Genomic DNA, 19,860 nt, shown 5'->3' with positions numbered 1-19,860 from the left:
CAAAATAAGTCAAATATTATAGTCAAAAACTGTGCACATGTGTTGATAGCATAAGTCATGGTGTAACAAATTCTTTTCGTCTGATTTTACGATAAACATGTGTAATTGATGTTCTGATTTCATTTCTTTTTGTTTCATGCCATTACGTTAAGAAAACTGTAAATAAGTTTCAATGTGAATATTAATGTTTATGTCAAATGTCAAGTAATATTGTAATTGAATTGAAATGTAACAAATGTTGAAACTGTTGTAAGATGTTTAAAATTGTAACTGTGCGTCTGATCCATACGTAGGCAATGTGTTAGGATACGTAGAATGCAAAACCTCGGGTGAATACCCGGTCTGTCAGGGAACGGTAAAAGGTGGATGGCAGGCGAGCGCGGGAAAATGCACGCGGGCACTGTACGGCACAACGGACACAGTAGCAGTTGTAGTTGTAGTTTGGCACTGGTTTGAGCAACACCTTCTGGAGTGAGGAGGCTCTCCTGGAAGACATAGCTTCACTGAGCCTCGGGTATGCCGTTCCAATGCCCACTCAGTATGGCAAAATTCCATAGGCACTAAATGGAAAAGTATTGCGACGCTAAGAAGAATTAAAGTGCCGATAAGTGAAGAGCCATAGCTGTTGTTGTATATGTGCTCTGTGCCTCATCATCGTGCCGCCTGCCAACCGACGCATCGATACTAGCAGGTTGAAACTTTTAGTACTGTATTCGTATGTATCAGAGAGTGAACTGTTTGTTTGGTGCAATAATAACCTAAATTTTACCAGAACTTTTCCATCATTCAATTATCCTCACAACTAACCTAGACAGGATCCTTTCCAAACGTTGTGCAATCCGAGTGTCCCGAAATGAAAACTAAAAATTGTGTTAATAATAATTATTTGCAGACCTAGCTATATTAGAATGGTGTTTAAAGAAATGTTTTGTTAATGAACCAGTAAATCAATAGCGAAGGTCTAACGAAGTCGAAAGATAGCTTTAGTATTGATATAGTAATGAAGTTTATTATTTTGAGACAGATTTAAAGGCTTTTAAATGAGCAGTAAATAAGATGAAAAGAGTAGTAACTTATATACTGGAAATCTTGAACGCATAATAAATTTAGTAATCATTTTTTTTTTTTTAAATACAGCGATCATAACAGTTTCAGGGTCCCCCCCCCTAATTCACTTGAATTTTGGAGTGTTCTAAATTGGTTTGACCAGCGAAAGTTAAAGTCAATATAAAAGTCAAAATTTATCAGTGTTTTACCTTTATCAAAATTGACATTTTGTGTGCGGCACGAAAGTGCAATTTCTAGGGTAACTTATGCCCAATTTTAATCAGATTAATTGACAGTATAAAGTTTTGTAGTATACATTATAGTGTAGTGTTATGTATTCATGGTTTTCCATATCAGTACAGAACATGAAACCATCAGTTCCATAGATTTTCTGGTTCTAAAATTCTACTATATTATGTAGTGTTACAACTTGTTGTTTTGCATGAATATATACAAACTTGTACAGGGAAGAAACTCAGTTAATGCCTAATTAGGCTGGCGACTGTATTATTGTCACATTGGGAGCATCTTCTGGGTTGCTTTTGACCCATCCTGATGTGTAATTGCATTTCGAACATACTTGACGGATCATTGTTATTACAGAGTGGATGTAAGTCTGATTTGCAACCATTCAGGTACACACGGTCGATATCTATACGAAAACCCTTTCTCGTAACGTGAATCTCGCTCACTTACCATATCACAGGCTTTAACGAGTACTGTGTCAGGGGTTACAATGGTGCACAAGTTACCCAGACTATATTCATCTAGTATTTGAGAACGAGAGCATTTAGTGACTTCCAATGAACTTTACAACTTATTTAGAACCTTTTGAACTTTCTCTCGCTTGCAGCCTCATAAAATAATGAGAGAGGAACCTTTATCACTTACTACTTACTACATGTTCACTGTTTTAGCTGCAAGCATGTCATTTTAATCTGTTTTCACTTTACTACCGGTATGTTTCAGACGTTTTAAGCTGCTTCACACATGGGAATTCGATTCTTTAAGGAATTAGGAATTAGGATGGTGTGGGGGGGAGGGGGGGGGGGTGATGTTACTGGTTCGTTCCTAAACTAAACCACTGAAGACTATTGTCCCTCTCCAGGAGAATGACTAAATAACAAAGGTAAGTTGCTTATGTGTTTTATAAAATGATATTGCTTTTCAAATAATGTATTTTTGAAGTTTTATATTTAGTAAATTAATTTGCGATTTTCATACAAACTTAAGACATACCAGTACTAAAAATAAATGATTTAAAAAATGATAAGTTGTGTAAAAATTATTTGTAAAAATACCTTGGAGTGGTGTATGACTGACTGTGTCGAAATTTATTGCTGAAGGTCCGGAATGCTGCATGAGGGCATCTGGTGGCAGCGACTTTTGCAAATTTTCACTGGAACTCCACTGCTTTACGCTCTCGGCGTGACTTTCCAAAGCACTTTTACCTATGCTGGAAATGTTCACCACTTTCTTGTACAAAGTACAAGTAGCATTTGTACTGTTTTTGGGATCAGGAGCAACTCACGGAAATAGAAGCTCGTAAGACTTTCAATATTGCATTGTGCTTTTATGCAAGTTCCGATGTTTTTGAGCTTTCAACACATCCAAGGTGAAAATGCTATTTTAAATAATCTGCTGGCATGAACTTGTTCAAAGCCATACAACAATTTCATCCCGTTTGTTCTCTTGCCAATTACTGTTGGTTACACACTGTCACCAATTGTGATTACCAGTTGTGCATTCTTTTATTTAACGGTCTGTGCAACAGGCTTTTTTCATTTATATCGTTGCGTGATTTTCTATCTTTATTCAGCTGCTTCAAAGTGAAAGTGCTACGGACTTTTCAAGGAAAATGTTTATTTTATTTTGTGCTGCGTGGAACTACAGCCCAGCAATAAAATCTAGCAGTGTGTGGCATTGTAGTAAGTAGCCATTATGCAGTGAACAATCACTTGTTTCAATTTTATCCATTCAGGTGACTGAGAGGAAAAACAATGAATGAAGACGCTACTTATGGCTCATCCATATCTATAATGCCATCAACACCAGGGTAAAGGGAGAAAAATTATTATAAATGTCGTGCAGTGCTGCGAATGGAAGAAAACGCAAACGGGAGAGTGAATAATTACTTAAAATGATAATTGTATAAATGCTTCAAAATGAGAGCAATTACAAATGTCTAAAATGTCATTAGTCTCCTCTTGTGCGAATAATTGCGTTACAACAGCCTTGACTTCATTCCATTACTACTGATGGTTACTGCCGCTCCACTGGACGAAATGGCCAAGCAAGCATTCACAAGCTACAGATTTACAGACACAAAATTGCTGATTACCCCTTGGTGCAACCGATGGCTAGCTTTAACTTCTCCATTCATAATATGTTAGTCCGTTGCTGTCGAGCAGTCGTTCAGCCCCATAGATCTGTTTAATACATATCGGTACAAGTTATTACTCTTCGTGACTATGACGTCTTGTCTTCAACTGTCGAAAACTACAACAATCTAATGGTTGACACAGTAAGAGTTAAGATCCGCACAGGATGTAAGAGTTAAAGTCCATGCAGGATGTGGTGGTGGACGTCCAGTGACCAATTTTCATGCAAAGCACTGGACGAGTTAATTTGTTTCCTCAGAAGGGGTCGCACACAGTGTCTGCCATGTTTCAGCCAGTCGGCAACGACAGAATCAAGGCGCATGCTGTACTATGTTTCTCAAATGATTTTACAGAATCTATTGGTAGAAACATTTCATTTTTGTGTTACTTGTAGCTTCATACATCAGGTTCACGATGATGTGCCCATTATTTTGTTAATGGTCATAAATGGCCTGAGATACTGAAATGAGATTTTGGCAAATAATAGCACTCAACGAAGAGAGTATTTTGCCAAATGGCTATTGTGCAAAAATTCACTACCTACAGTGTTACACCAAAAAATTACATGACTTTTCCGATGAAACAATGTAATTTTTAGGTACCATCAACAGCTGATGAAACGAGAAATTGCCATGTGTTTTGGAACTGCATACGTGAAGACATTTTCATAAGCTACTGACCTTAATTTTCCTCAGTTCCTCACTTAACAAACCTCTGTTTCAGAATTCTCTCGCAACTTCATCTGGACAACATGTTAGTGAGCTGACACAGTGTAAACTATGTTGAGTTTTGGCAAAAGAAGCAAATTTTAATATGGCAACAAGAGAAACCTATAGGTTTTACTCAAAATTGGCCACTCACGATGCTTCTCTGAAAGTTACAAATGGTTAACAAGCCAAGCAAAAATAAATCTTTACATTTTCAGTGGAATTCTTTTTACATACTAACCAAACCAGGGGTCACATTTTTTTGAATGGCCACCACGCAAGTGTGGGCATGGAGGGGACCTACTTAATAATTACAAAAACTTGAGCGTAGGCTTCGGTTGAGAGTGGCATTTCCCATCCAGCATTCTGCATTTCCCCTACAGCACCTGCTCATAACCCCCTCCCCTCCCTCCCCCCCCCCCTACCGCACCACGGTATTCTGGGCAGACTCTACAGCTGGCTTAACGTAATTTTGGACATTGTGCTGAACTGAATATGAATGTGTCTATAAAACGCTTTTACAAAACTTATTACTTTCGTGTATTTCTACCATAGTGGCTTATCTGTCTTTTATGCCACACTTCGAAGCAATGAACTCTCCTGTTTCTCCCCAACTCATACACAGTAGCATCAATCAGCTTCCTCAGATCCCCACCTCAGTGACAGCTCGATGAGTATAAAGCGAATCACTCTGTAAACATTGGATCACCTACAGTTATCACGTGTATAAGACATATGTTTCTCTTGGAATAGTCAAATGTTATCTGAAATATCACACACAGTTTAAACTGGTAATATATCAGTACGGCTACGATTGCAAAAAAATTTTAAAAATCAATGTTTTTAAATAAAACTTAAAGTTTCTCCCCCCTCCTCTAATTTTGAAAACTCCTGGCTTCTTCCAGGTTTCCAAGATTTCAAGGTACACTGCACCATGCTGAATGTTTCCAGCAGCCACCAAGGGACACAGCTGCCAATGGCCTTACGACTGCAAAGCACTTTTTGATCAGCAAGGATGTGATGCCACCAGCTATTGCAGTATTGCTTCGGCATTCTGCCAGATGGACATCAGGCATTTCCTGTGGCACACTGGACACACCACAATGGCTTCCACTATATTGGCGTATGTAATCTTCTGTTAATAAATGAAATACAAATTGCTCTTGCATTCCTAACTCCACATCTAACACAGCACTTGAGAATCTGCCAATTGTGCACCACTCGCAGTAACAGTACCCATCCTGTAATGGCTTGTACACTCTTTGGTAATGTGGTGATACCACATTCTTCTGCAAATTTAATGGCAAGGTACCTATTTCACACATTTACACCACCAGCTCAAGTAGCTTTCTAATTACTCTGCCTCCAACTGATTTCAGTAGCTCTGAAGGTTACTTTTTTACTTTCAGATAATTCAGTGCTCTGTAAAACTAACTGCTTCACTAACCTATCTCCTACTTCTATATGCACTTCCTCCTCCAATTTTATTTCTTGTCAGGCAGTTTTACACCTTAAATGGTCTTTTGTTTTGACAAACAATGCATATACAGAGTAAGGAAAGCAAAGTAGGGCATTCAATACTCACAAACCTAACTGCTAATCAGAATGACAATTCATCAGACCATGTCGGCCACTTCTAATTACCCACTGATTCAAATGGCAAAGTCACGGCACAAAGCCTTGTCAACACATTCTTGGTAACGTTCGTAGAATTTGAGACAGTCACCTTTCTGGAAATAATGTTTTTATAGCTAGCATGGGACTAGGAATAAAGATCTTAAATTCAATACAATAGAGTCCCACCGGCTCTTCATGGCTATTGCCTCCAGTGATGATCATGATCACTGAAGACCTTTTGTTGTCATATTACATTACAGTGGTGATATTCAAAGAAGTTTCAGGCTTGTAGCTGGTTGTCGTTCACTTCACTGGATGACATTTCGACTGGGCACCTACCAGTCATCCTCAGGTGAGCCATCAGAGAATGGTAAAGATTTTCCCCATCCTGCAACTTAACAGCATGCTTGTGTACGAGGTCTGTTAAAAAAATTTCACAATTTTGCCCACAAAATGTTTCTACTATTACCTTTTATTTTTTGTGCTTGGTTTCCTTCGAAATACTCTCCTCCACAATTGATACTCCACTCTCAACGCTGTTTCCACTTCCAGAAGCAGCCTTGGTATGCCTCTTGCTGGATCATGCAAAGTACAATCTGCAAATTTTCTTTAATCTTGCAAATCTTCGTCCTTTCAATGGTGTTTTCAACTTTGAAGATAAAAAAATGTCCACAGGGACCAGGACTGGAGAGTACAGAGGGTAAGGTAGCACAGTGATTTTGTTTTTTGTGCAACAGTTGACACACCAACGGTGATGAATGTGCAGGTGGGTTATCATGATGCAAGAGCAATGAATTGTCTCGCCACATTTCACGTCGTTTCCTTCTCACATTTTCTTGCAGGAGTCGCAACAAGTCCCAATAGTTCCATCGATTAACAGTTTGTCGCTGTGGCATGAATTTATGATGAACTAATCAAAGAAAACTATCAGCTTACAAATCTGATCTGACCTGATGAGCTTTTGTTGGTTTTGGAGAACCTTGCAAAGCCATTGTGGAGACTGAACCTTGGTCTCAATGTAGACACACACACCTCATCACCAGTTATGATTGTCTTAAGGAACACCTCATTCTCCTCTGTGCAATCCAAAACCTGTTCACAGATTGTGAGGCGAAGGTCTTTTTCATCTTGACTCACAAGGTGCGGGACGAACTTGGCGTCAACACTATGCATTCCAAGATGACGCATCAGGATTTCATGACATGATGCAAGTGAAATGTTACTTTCTTCTGCACTCTCTTGGTCAGTCAGCCTTAAATTGGCAAGCACAATTTCGGTTACGTTCCTGACATGAGTGCTGTCAGCAGACATCGAAGGGGTCCTGAACGAAGGTCATCTTTAACTTCCATCCGGCCATTTTTTAAACAGTGAGTATGGCTTAAGCACTCATCACTGTATGCTTCCTGTGTCATTTGGTGTGTCTCTAAAGGTTTTCTTAAGTTTCACAAAAAAATTGATGCAAACTCATTGCTCCTCCAACTTTGCCATCTCGAAATTTGCAAACTATGCGGCACTACATTCTACACAATACAGCACAGAATAATAACTAACAGACATGAAACAATGAAACTTTCAGCATTTACACATTAAACACAGGCATATCCACAGATGCCAACCAATTTTACTCCAATACACCACTGGTCCCCCCCCCATGAACCATGGACCTTGCCGTTGGTGGGGAGGCTTGCGTGCCTCAGCGATACAGATGGCCGTACCGTAGGTGCAACCACAACGGAGGTGTATCTGTTGAGAGGCCAGACAAAAAAGTGGTTCCTGAAGAGGGGCAGCAGCCTTTTCAGTAGTTGCAGGGGCAACAGTCTGGATGATTGACTGATCTGGCCTTGTAACATTAACCAAAACGGCCTTGCTGTGCTGGTACTGCGAACGGCTGAAAGCAAGGGGAAACTACAGCCGTAATTTTTCCCGAGGGCATGCAGCTTTACTGTATGATTACATGATGATGGCGTCCTCTTGGGTAAAATATTCCGGAGGTAAAATAGTCCCCCATTCGGATCTCCGGGCGGGGACTACTCAAGAGGATGTCGTTATCAGGAGAAAGAAAACTGGCGTTCTACGGATCGGAGCGTGGAATGTCAGATCCCTTAATCGGGCAGGTAGGTTAGAAAATTTAAAAAGGGAAATGGATAGGTTAAAGTTAGATATAGTGGGAATTAGTGAAGTTCGGTGGCAGGAAGAACAAGACTTCTGGTCAGGTGACTACAGGGTTATAAACACAAAATCAAATAGGGGTAATGCAGGAGTAGGTTTAATAATGAATAGGAAAATAGGAATGCGGGTAAGCTACTACAAACAGCATAGTGAACGCATTATTGTGGCCAAGATAGACACGAAGCCCACACCTACTACAGTAGTACAAGTTTATATGCCAACTAGCTCTGCAGATGACGAAGAAATTGAAGAAATGTATGATGAAATAAAAGAAATTATTCAGATTGTGAAGGGAGACGAAAATTTAATAGTCATGGGCGACTGGAATTCGAGTGTAGGAAAAGGGAGAGAAGGAAACATAGTAGGTGAATATGGATTGGGGGACAGAAATGAAAGAGGAAGCCGCCTGGTAGAATTTTGCACAGAGCACAACATAATCATAACTAACACTTGGTTTAAGAATCATGAAAGAAGGTTGTATACATGGAAGAACCCTGGAGATACTAAAAGGTATCAGATAGATTATATAATGGTAAGACAGAGATTTAGGAACCAGGTTTTAAATTGTAAGACATTTCCAGGGGCAGATGTGGACTCTGACCACAATCTATTGGTTATGACCTGTAGATTAAAACTGAAGAAACTGCAAAAAGGTGGGAATTTAAGGAGATGGGACCTGGATAAACTAAAAGAACCAGAGGTTGTACAGAGATTCAGGGAGAGCATAAGGGAGCAATTGACGGGAATGGGGGAAATAAATACAGTAGAAGAAGAATGGGTAGCTTTGAGGGATGAAGTAGTGAAGGCAGCAGAGGATCAAGTAGGTAAAAAGACGAGGGCTAGTAGAAATCCTTGGGTAACAGAAGAAATATTGAATTTAATTGATGAAAGGAGAAAATATAAAAATGCAGTAAGTGAAACAGGCAAAAAGGAATACAAACGTCTCAAAAATGAGATCGACAGGAAGTGCAAAATGGCTAAGCAGGGATGGCTAGAGGACAAATGTAAGGATGTAGAGGCCTATCTCACTAGGGGTAAGATAGATACTGCCTACAGGAAAATTAAAGAGACCTTTGGATATAAGAGAACGACTTTATGAATATCAAAAGCTCAGATGGAAACCCAGTTCTAAGCAAAGAAGGGAAAGCAGAAAGGTGGAAGGAGTATATAGAGGGTCTATACAAGGGCGATGTACTTGAGGACAATATTATGGAAATGGAAGAGGATGTAGATGAAGATGAAATGGGAGATACGATACTGCGTGAAGAGTTTCACAGAGCACTGAAAGACCTGAGTCGAAACAAGGCCCCCGGAGTAGACAATATTCCATTGGAACTACTGACGGCCGTGGGAGAGCCAGTCCTGACAAAACTCTACCATCTGGTGAGCAAGATGTATGAAACAGGCGAAGTACCCTCAGACTTCAAGAAGAATATAATAATTCCAATCCCAAAGAAAGCAGGTGTTGACAGATGTGAAAATTACCGAACTATCAGCTTAATAAGTCACAGCTGCAAAATACTAACACGAATTCTTTACAGACGAATGGAAAAACTAGTAGAAGCCAACCTCGGGGAAGATCAGTTTGGATTCCGTAGAAACACTGGAACACGTGAGGCAATACTGACCTTACGACTTATCTTAGAAGAAAGATTAAGGAAAGGTAAACCTACGTTTCTAGCATTTGTAGACTTAGAGAAAGCTTTTGACAATGTTGACTGGAATACTCTATTTCAAATTCTAAAGATGGCAGGGGTAAAATACAGGGAGCGAAAGGCTATTTACAATTTGTACAGAAACCAGATGGCAGTTATAAGAGTCGAGGGGCATGAAAGGGAAGCAGTGGTTGGGAAGGGAGTAAGACAGGGTTGTAGCCTCTCCCCGATGTTGTTCAAGCTGTATATTGAGCAAGTAGTAAAGGAAACAAAAGAAAAATTCGGGGTAGGCATTAAAATTCATGGAGAAGAAATAAAAACTTTGAGGTTCGCCGATGACATTGTAATTCTGTCAGAGACAGCAAAGGACTTGGAAGAGCAGTTGAATGGAATGGACAGTGTCTTGAAAGGAGGATATAAGATGAACATCAACAAAAGCAAAACAAGGATAATGGAATGTAGTCTAATTAAGTCAGGTGATGCTGAGGGAATTAGATTAGGAAATGAGGCACTTAAAGTAGTAAAGGAGTTTTGCTATTTGGGGAGCAAAATAACTGATGATGGTCGAAGTAGAGAGGATATAAAATGTAGGCTGGCAGTGGCAAGGAAAGCGTTTCTGAAGAAGAGAAATTTGTTAACATCCAGTATTGATTTAAGTGTCAGGAAGTCATTTCTGAAAGTATTCGTATGGAGTGTAGCCGTGTATGGAAGTGAAACATGGACGATAAATAGTTTGGACAAGAAGAGAATAGAAGCTTTCGAAATGTGGTGCTACAGAAGAATGCTGAAGATTAGATGGGTAGATCACATAACTAATGAGGAGGTATTGAATAGGATTGGGGAGGAGAGAAGTTTGTGGTACAACTTGACCAGAAGAAGGGATCGGTTGGTAGGACATGTTCTGAGGCATCAAGGGATCACCAATTTAGTATTGGAGGGCAGCGTGGAGGGTAAAAATCGTAGAGGGAGACCAAGAGATGAATACACTACGCAGATTCAGAAGGATGTAGGTTGCAGTAGGTACTGGGAGATGAAAAAGCTTGCACAGGATAGAGTAGCATGGAGAGCTGCATCAAACCAGTCCCAGGACTGAAGACCATAACAACAACAACACCACTGGTGTGAAATTACGAATGTTCCAGAATTCTTTGAACTGACCTCATATTTTGCAGATGCATTACGATCATGGCGACACAGACAGAGCACACCAATTGGTGGACAGCACCACTGCCAATGGAATCACAGAATTCAGATCACCTCAGCTTATCATTTGTTGTGGTCATTGATGTACTCCATTGTCTCTGTTTAAAGCACATCATGGAAATGATGGGGTTCCACTTATTACCTGACTGGTACCCATTTTCATAGTCGTACAGATGTTTCTCTATGTGTATTTCCACAGATTTTTTAATGTTATCCCAAACAGATGTTGCTGTGAGCAAAACCATTGTATCATGCTCCATCGGATGTCTGGTGGATATACAATAATCAGCAATACCAGAATTACTTGGTTGCAAAAAGTGAATACAGCTTTTAAGTTCAGTGTAGTGTGCTTCCATAGTATTAGATTAGATTAGTACTTGTTCCATAGATCATGAATACAACACTTCGTAATGATGTGGAACGTGTCAGGTTAATAAAAGTTGTCTATACACAATATTACATTACACAAATTATTACGACACTCAATTTTATTTATTTATTTATTTTTTGGGAAATTTCCCACTTACTATATCCAAAAATTCATCTAATGACTAGAAGGAGTTGCCATTAAGAAATTCTTTTAATTTCCTTTTAAATGCTATATGACTATCTGTCAGACTTTTGATGCTATTAGGTAAGTGACCAAAGACTTTTGTGACAGCATAATTTACCCCCTTCTGAGCCAAAGTTAGATTTAACCTTGAGTAGCGAAGATCATCCTTTCTCCTAGTGTTGTAGCCATGTACACTGCTATTACTTTTGAATTCATTAGGATTGTTAATAACAAACTTCATAAGTGAATATATGTATTGTGAGGCTACAGTGAAGATCTCTAGCTCTTTAAATAATTGTCTGCAGGATAATCTTGGATGAGCTCCAGCAATTATTCTGATTGCACGCTTTTGTGCAATGAATACTCTTCTACTCAATGATGAGTTATCCCAGAATATGATGCCATATGAAAGCAGAGAATGAAAATAGGCGTGGTAAGGTAATTTACTCAGATGTATATCTCCGAAATTTGCAATGACCCTAATAGCACAAGTAGCTGAACTCAAACGTTTCAGCAGATCCTCAGTGTGTTTTTCCAGTTCAACGCCTCATCAATGCATACACCTAGAAATTTTGAATATTCTACCTTAGCTACCGATTTCTGATCGAAGTCTATATTTAGTAATGGTGTCATTCCATTTCCTGTGTGGAACTGTATATACTGTGTTTTGTCAAAGTTAAATGAGAGACCATTTGCAGAGAACCACTTAATGATTTTCTGAAAAACATCATTTACAATTTCACCAGTTAATTCTCGTCTGTTGGGTGTGATAGATATTCTTGTATCATCGGCAAAAAGTACCAGCTTCACATCTTCGTGAATATAGAATGGCAAGTCATTAATATATATTAAGAACAGCAGAGGACCCAAGACCAAACCTTGCGGCACCCCATTCTTGATTGTTCCCCAGTTTGAGAAATCACCAGTTTTTTGCATATTATGTGAACTGTTTATTTCAACTTTCTGCACTCTTCCAGTTACGTATGATTTAAACCATTTGAGCACTGTCCCATTCACACCACAGTACTTGAGCTTATCTAGAAGTATTCCATGATTTACACAATCAAAAGCCTTTGATAGATCACAAAAAACCCCAACGGGTGACTTCCGGTTACTCAGAGCATTTAATATTTCATTAGTGAAAGTATATATAGCATTTTCCGTTGAAAAACCCTTCTGGAAAGCAAACTGACATTTTGCTAAAACTTTATTTTTACAAAGGTGTGAAGCTACTCTGTCTAATCCATGTAAGCTATACCACGATGGTAGGATATATGGCAAATTCCAGTCTTGTAGGTCTATAACCTCAATTGGACAGAAAACGTCTATAACCTGGGATTTTCAGAGGATTCTAGCTATACTGAACGAAATAGTTTGAACGAAGAGAAGAAAGGCCAGGGATTTTGCCAGTGTACTCTCCTGTTCAATCTGTATATTGAGCAAGCAGTAAAGGAAACAAAAGAAAAATTCGGAGTAGGTATTAAAATTCATGGAGAAGAAATAAAAACTTTGAGGTTCGCCGATGACATTGTAATTCTGTCAGAGACAGCAAAGGACTTGGAAGAGCAGTTGAATGGAATGGACAGTGTCTTGAAAGGAGGATATAAGATGAACATCAACAAAAGCAAAACAAGGATAATGGAATGTAGTAGAATTAAATCGGGTGATGTTGAGGGTATTAGATTAGGAAATGAGACACTTAAAGTAGTAAAGGAGTTTTGCTATTTGGGGAGCAAAATAACTGATGATGGTCGAAGTAGAGAGGATATAAAATGTAGGCTGGCAATGGCAAGGAAAGTGTTTCTGAAGAAGAGGAATTTGTTAACATTCAGTATTGATTTAAGTGTCAGGAAGTCATTTCTGAAAGTATTCGTATGGGGTGTAGCCATGTATGGAAGTGAAACATGGACGATAAATAGTTTGGACAAGAAGAGAATAGAAGCTTTCGAAATGTGGTGCTACAGAAGAATGCTGAAGATTAGATGGGTAGATCACATAACTAATGAGGAAGTATTGAATAGGATTGGGGAGAAGAGAAGTTTGTGGCACAACTTGGCCAGAAGAAGGGATCGGTTGGTAGGACATGTTCTGAGGCATCAAGGGATCACCAATTTAGTATTGGAGGGCAGCGTGGAGGGTAAAAATCGTAGAGGGAGACCAAGAGATGAATACACTAAGCAGATTCAGAAGGATGTAGGTTGCAGTAGGTACTGGGAGATGAAAAAGCTTGCACAGGATAGAGTAGCATGGAGAGCTGCATCAAACCAGTCTCAGGACTGAAGACAACAACAACAACAACTCTCCTCTTTATCCACATCCTGGTGTTGATGTCTTAAAACAAGTTCTTTATGCTGTCATTGCCACAGCTACTCAAATTAAGTGTGTACCAGAAGTATGTCCTTGCTCAAATCTAAAGAGATCTATTTTGCCAAACCCACATCCAATCTAATGCATGCAAGGATACACAAAATATTGAAACTGCTAGACAGCTTACACATCCACAGCAACCAGAAACAGCATTCCTAACTACCAAGTCATCCAGGCACACTTCAGTTCCAATCTGTCAGTACCTCTCTCCCACTTCCAAAACTTATACTGACTGATAGGTTTAACATGAATACTGGGGTAACAGAGAAAACTCAGTCAGCAGCAACAGGACTCACCAATCTCCTTGCCACGCAGTCCTGGAGGGTGTCCTCTTCCTCTTCCTCTAGGTCGGTCTTCAGAGCGATTACTGTGTCTCTCATAGCTGGGACCACCTCTGCCATTATTTTTATAATCTGTTAGAAACAAAAGAATGCATACTGGACTTAAAAATCAGTCTCTATGAATCAAGTTCCTAGGAGATTAACTTAATGTACTCAATAACTCCAAACATAAAAATATGCACTGAGGTTTGTCTGTAACAAATGTTTTCATTTCAGTCTACAAAATGGAGTACAGATGAGAATGACATAACAAGAAACTAAAAAAGGAAACAATAAAATAATATGCAGGCAAAGCATTATTCACATAACAATAAAATCACTTATTAAAGGAAAAGCAATGATGCCTATGATTTTCTTGCCAATATTCATGCTCTTGAGGAAGCTATTATCCACTGTCTAGAGGTAGCATCTTTAACTTGTCAGTGCCTGTATCTACATAACAGTTCTGTAATTCACAATTAGGTGTCTGGAAGAGGGTTCATTGAACCACATTCAAGCTATTTCTCCACTACCTCCATTCTCGAACAGCACTAGGGAAAAATCAACACTTTAATCTTTCTGTGCAAGCTCTAATTTCTCTTGCCTTCTTATGATGATAATTCTCCCTGTGTAGATAGGGGCCAACTTCGTGGTTTTTTAATTCAGAGGAGAGAATTTACATTTAAAATTTTGGGAAAAGATCCTCCTGCAATGAAAAATGCCTTCGTTGTAATGAATGCCATCCCTAACTCACGTACCATATCCCTGACACTCTCCCCCCTATTACATGATAATACAAAATGAACTACCCTTGTCTGAACTTTTTGAAAGCCCTCTGGTCTCCGATGGATCCCACACCCTGCAGCAATACTCCCAAAGAGGACAGACAAATGTAGTGCAGGTAGTCTCTTTAGTTCACCTGTTGCATTTTCTAACTGTTTTGACAATAAGTCACTGTCTTTGGTTAGCTTTCCCCACAACTTTAGCTATTTGATCGTCTCAATTTAAGTTATTCATAACTGTAATCCCTTCCCCACAACTTTAGCTATTTGATAGTCTCAATTTAAGTTATTCATAACTGTAATCCCTAAGAATATATTTGATTTTACAGCATTATATTTGTGTGATTTATCATATGACTGAAATTTAGTGGATTCCTTTTAGTACTCATGTGGATGACTTCAACTTTTCATTATTTAAAGTAAATTGCAACTTTTTGCACCATAGAGAGATCTTATCTAAATCATTTTGCAGCAAATTTTTAATCATCTGATGACTTAACATGATGGTAAATAATGGCATCAACAGCAAACAGTCTAAGATGGCTGCTCAGGTAGTCTCATAAATCATTTATACAAATTAGGAACAGCAGAGGTCGATAAAACTTTCTCGGGGAAAGCCAGATATCATTATTTGGTCATGTTCCATCAGTTTCTACAAAGTGTTCCCATTCAGCCAGGAAATCGTGAACCTGTCGCACAACAGAGACAATACTCTGTAGGCAAGCAATTTGATTTAGAAGTGTCTTGTGAGAAACAGTGTCAAAAGTCTTCTAGAAATCCGGAGATATGGAATCAATTTGAGATCACCTGTCAATAGCACATATTACTTCATGTGAATCGAGTTGCTTGTGTTTCGCAAGGATGATATTTTCTGGAACTGTGCTGACTATTTGTCAATAGATTGTTTTCTTCGAGGTAATCCATATTGTTTGAACATAGTATATAGGCCAAAATGCTACTTCACATTGACATTAGGTAGTGATATGGGTCCATAATTCAGTGGATTACTAGTTTCCTTTCTTGAATATAGGTGTGACCTGTTAACCTTCCTGCCTTTACGTACAGATCTTTCATTGAACAAGCGGTTGCATAAGATTGATAAGGGTGTACCTAATTCATATACAATCTGGACTAGAACACTTTCCTTTATTAATTGATTTAAGCTGCTTCACTACAATGAGTTACTCAAGTTGACAACTGCTCTTGATTCAAATTCTGGAACATTTACTTCATCTTCTTTGATGAAAGAATTTCAGAAGCCATGTTTAGTAACTCTGCTTCAGTGGTAATGTCACTGAAGGTACTGATTCTCTTGTCACTGGTGTGCTTCACATACAATCAGAATCTCTTTGGATTTTCTGCCCGATTTTAAGACAGTTCTGTCATGGAAACTATTAAAGGCTTCTCCCATTAAAGTCCACATTACGGTACATTTCGAGCTTCAGTAAAACATCACCAGTCTTGGAAATTTTTCATTCTTTTAAATGTCACGCTTTTTTTTATGATTTCTGCAACAGTGCTCTGACCTCTTTTGTGTACCATGTGGGATCAGTACCGTCTCATCTTAATTTATTTCATAAATATCTCTCTATTTAGTAACATCTCTCAACCACCACTGACACTATTTCTTTGAACTTAATCCAGACAGATTGTAAGGAGTGGAGACTGTCTCTTGGGAAGGTGTCGAGTGAATTTTTATCTACTTTCTTAAATAGGTACATTTTATTTTTGGAGGGTTTGGATGTTTATGGTACTCCGTCTTGCTACAACGGCCTTGTGATCAAATAATCTCTGTATCCGTCATGAAGCACCCTATTTGCTCAGGATTATTCGCTGCTAAGGTATCAAGCATGTTTTCACAATTATCTACACCTCAAGTGGGCATCTGAAGTAGTGACCAAAACATTTTGCATCCAAGGTTTGACCCCAGACACTGCTTAAGTTTTGAATAAAAATCATCAGCAACGGTGGCCACACAGGTTTCTGGTATAAGGAGCCACCCTCATTCTGCCAATGGCCTTGTCAAGGACAAAGGAGCAAACAGTTTTTCAGGATAACCACTTGATTTAAGGGGTGGGAAATTGCCCATAAAATGTGGAAGAATCAGCAATGAACAATGGTATAAGGATGCAGAAGGCAACTGAACCACTGCATTAAATATACATCATATGTATCAGTAGGACACGAGGCCTACAATTGAAAAGTGTCACGATGATCCCGCGATTGACAAAAGACTGGAGATTAGTCCCCTGCTTGATTCTCCAGGTGTGGTCTGCCAAGGGGAGGTGACCATGAGAAAAAGACTGAATAATCAATGAAAGTGTAGCATCACAGGAGTCTGAGCAAGGAATGTCAGATGTTTGGATGTGATTGGCAAGATAGAAAATCTGAAAAGGGAAATGCAAAGGCTCAGTGTAGATATGATAGGGGTCAGTGAAGGGAAACATTCTTTCCATTTTGGAAGAAGACAGAAATGTATGGTAATATCAGCATCAGCAGCAGCAGCAGAAAATGAGAAAATGGGAGCAGAATACATTATGAATAGCAAGCCAGGGCAAAGAGTGAATTATGTGGGCAGTTTAGCGATAGATATTATCACCAGAATCAACAGCAATCCGACAACAACAATTCTAATTGTATGTCACCATTACATGAGAAAGATGAAGAGACAGAGAGGAAGTTTATGATGGAATCGAAAAGGCATAACAGTAATTAAAGAGAGTTGAAAATTTAATAATAACAAGGAAATAGAACATGGCAGTAGGGAAAGGAATAGAAGAGTTAAAGTTATGAGAGAATATAGGCTTAGTAGTAGGAATGGGAGAGGAGAAAAGCTAATTGAGTTCAACAAAAAAATTCAGCTAGTAATAGCTCAAAAAATACAAGAGGAGGAGGTATCCTTGGAAAAGGCCTGAATCACATCATGAGCAGACAAAGATTCCATATGCAGATACAGAATTGTAAATTGTATCTAGGAACAGATGTAGGCTTGGATCATAATTTAGTAATGAAGAAGAGTAAACTGAATTTTAAGAGACTCATCTAAAAGAATCAATGTGGGAATAAGTGGCTTGTTAAAGCAGTAATGATAAGACACATCTGAAGTTTTGTAAGGCTGTAGATACGGTGCTGATAAATACCATTATACATATCTCAATTGAAGAGAAATTAAAATGGGAAAATACAGGAGTTGCACAGATAAATGTAGGTACAAGGAAAGTGACTGCAAAGAAACCTTGGGTAACAGAAGAAACACTTAAATTGATTGATGAAAAAAAGTGCAAAAATGTTTAAGGCAAGAGAAGACTACACCAATATACTGTTCTGTATGAGCTAAGGAGAGAATCAGTACACTTAATTAAATGAAAAAACAATCAATTAAATATGGAACAAAATTCCTTCAGAATTTCTAAAATCATTGGGGGAAGTGGCAACCAAAAGACTATTCAAGTTGTTGTGTAGAAACTGTGAGACAGGAGACACAGCATCAAACTTTCAAAAAATATCACCCACATAATCCCACAGAAAGCAAGAGCAGATAAGCATGAGAACCATCGCACTATCGGCTTAACAGCTAATGCACCCAAGTTGCTGACGAGAATAATATACAAAACGGAAAAGAAAATAGGACTTTTTAGATGACAATCAGTTTGGCTTCTGGAAAGATAAAGGCACCACAGGGGCAGTCCTGGCAAGCTTGGTAATGGAAATAAGAGTTAAGAAAAATCAAGACACCTTCCTTCATAGGATTTGTCAACCTACAAACATCAACCTAGAAACAGTGTTCAACAATGTAAAATGGTGCAAGATATTTGAAATACTGAGAAAAATAATAGTCAGTTGTAGGGGAAGCAAGGCAATATACAAAGTGTACAAAAACCAAGAGGGAACAATATGAATGGAAGACCAATAATGAGGTACCAAGATTAAAAATTTGTAAGACTGGGATGCAATCTTATGTTCCTACTGTTCAATCTATACATCGAGAAGCTACACAAAGTGCAGAAATTCTGTTACCTTGAGAGCAAAATAATACAGGATGGATGAAACATGGAGGAAGCAAAACACAGACTAACACAGGCAAAAACGGCATTCATGGCCAAAAGATGTCTACTAGTGCCAAGAATGTACATTTAGAGTACAGTATTTATCTTACAGCTATTTCTATTACTGTTACTGAGACCGGCAGAAGAACTCTTGTGGCTGTGTTTTGTCAACGTTCTCTTTCTCCTCCTTGATAAAAAAAACACAAACTTATTAAGAGGTTTAACGAATAATGTAGTAAAACCCAACATACTGTAAGACTCATCGACTTATTTGACAAATACGGTACAAAGAAAAGAGTGCACCAGTTTTCATCTGTTCAGTTTCACGGCTACGAGGAGAACACAAATTAGGCCTGGCTTTCCCATTTATTTTGAGACAAGTGACAAATGAAACAGTAGCAGAGACAAAATTACTCAGGTGAGCACCTAACTAGGCACTTCAATCCGGAACTGCGCGACTGCTATGGTTGCAGGTTCAAATCCTGCCTCGGGCATGGATGTGTGTGATGTCCTTAGGTTAGTTAGGTTTCAGTAGTTCTAAGTTCTAGGGGGCTGGTGACCTCAGATGTTAAGCCCCAGAGTTCTCAGAGCCATTTGAACCATCTGAGCACCTAACTGATAATAAGTGATACTTTATGTGAAAAAATATAACAAAAAGAATGTCTGAAAACACAAAGCTGAACAGGAGTAGTTACGTTGCAGCCAGAGGAAGTGCATATTACACACTGTATGGCAGTGACCGACAGACTGTGGGAAAACTGGGAAAGAAGAGAATCAACGTGTTTGAGATGTGGTGCTATAGAAGGATATTGAAGATTATGTTGACAGGTAAGGATTAGGTGGTTCTCCGCAGAATTGATGAAGGAAGGAACATACAGAAAACACTGACAAGGACCAGACAAAGAATTACAGGATATGCATTACGACATCAGGGAATAACTTCCATGGTAGAAAAAGGAGCAGTAGAGAGTAAAAACTTTAGGAGAAGACAGACTGGAATACACCCAACAAAC

The 19,860-nt window shown here is 38.8% G+C and overlaps 1 protein-coding gene across 5 annotated transcripts in view; it reads right to left on the bottom strand.

Annotated features, from left to right (window-relative positions):
- LOC126458379 (ATP-dependent DNA/RNA helicase DHX36) overlaps nucleotides 1-19,860 on the bottom strand; it is a 243,218-nt gene that overhangs the window by 207,349 nt on the left and 16,009 nt on the right. For all 5 annotated transcript variants that reach the window (XM_050095356.1, XM_050095357.1, XM_050095358.1 and 2 more), the window contains exon 2: nucleotides 13,996-14,112. In XM_050095356.1, the coding sequence (XP_049951313.1) occupies nucleotides 13,996-14,112 (117 nt within the window). The remainder of the gene's footprint in view (nucleotides 1-13,995; nucleotides 14,113-19,860) is intronic.

This window comes from Schistocerca serialis, chromosome 2 (genome assembly GCF_023864345.2).
Source record: "Schistocerca serialis cubense isolate TAMUIC-IGC-003099 chromosome 2, iqSchSeri2.2, whole genome shotgun sequence".
NCBI classification, from domain to species: Eukaryota; Metazoa; Arthropoda; class Insecta; order Orthoptera; family Acrididae; genus Schistocerca; species Schistocerca serialis.
The sequence above is the reverse complement of the archived record's forward strand: the minus strand, read 5'-3'. Positions and strand labels throughout refer to the sequence as shown.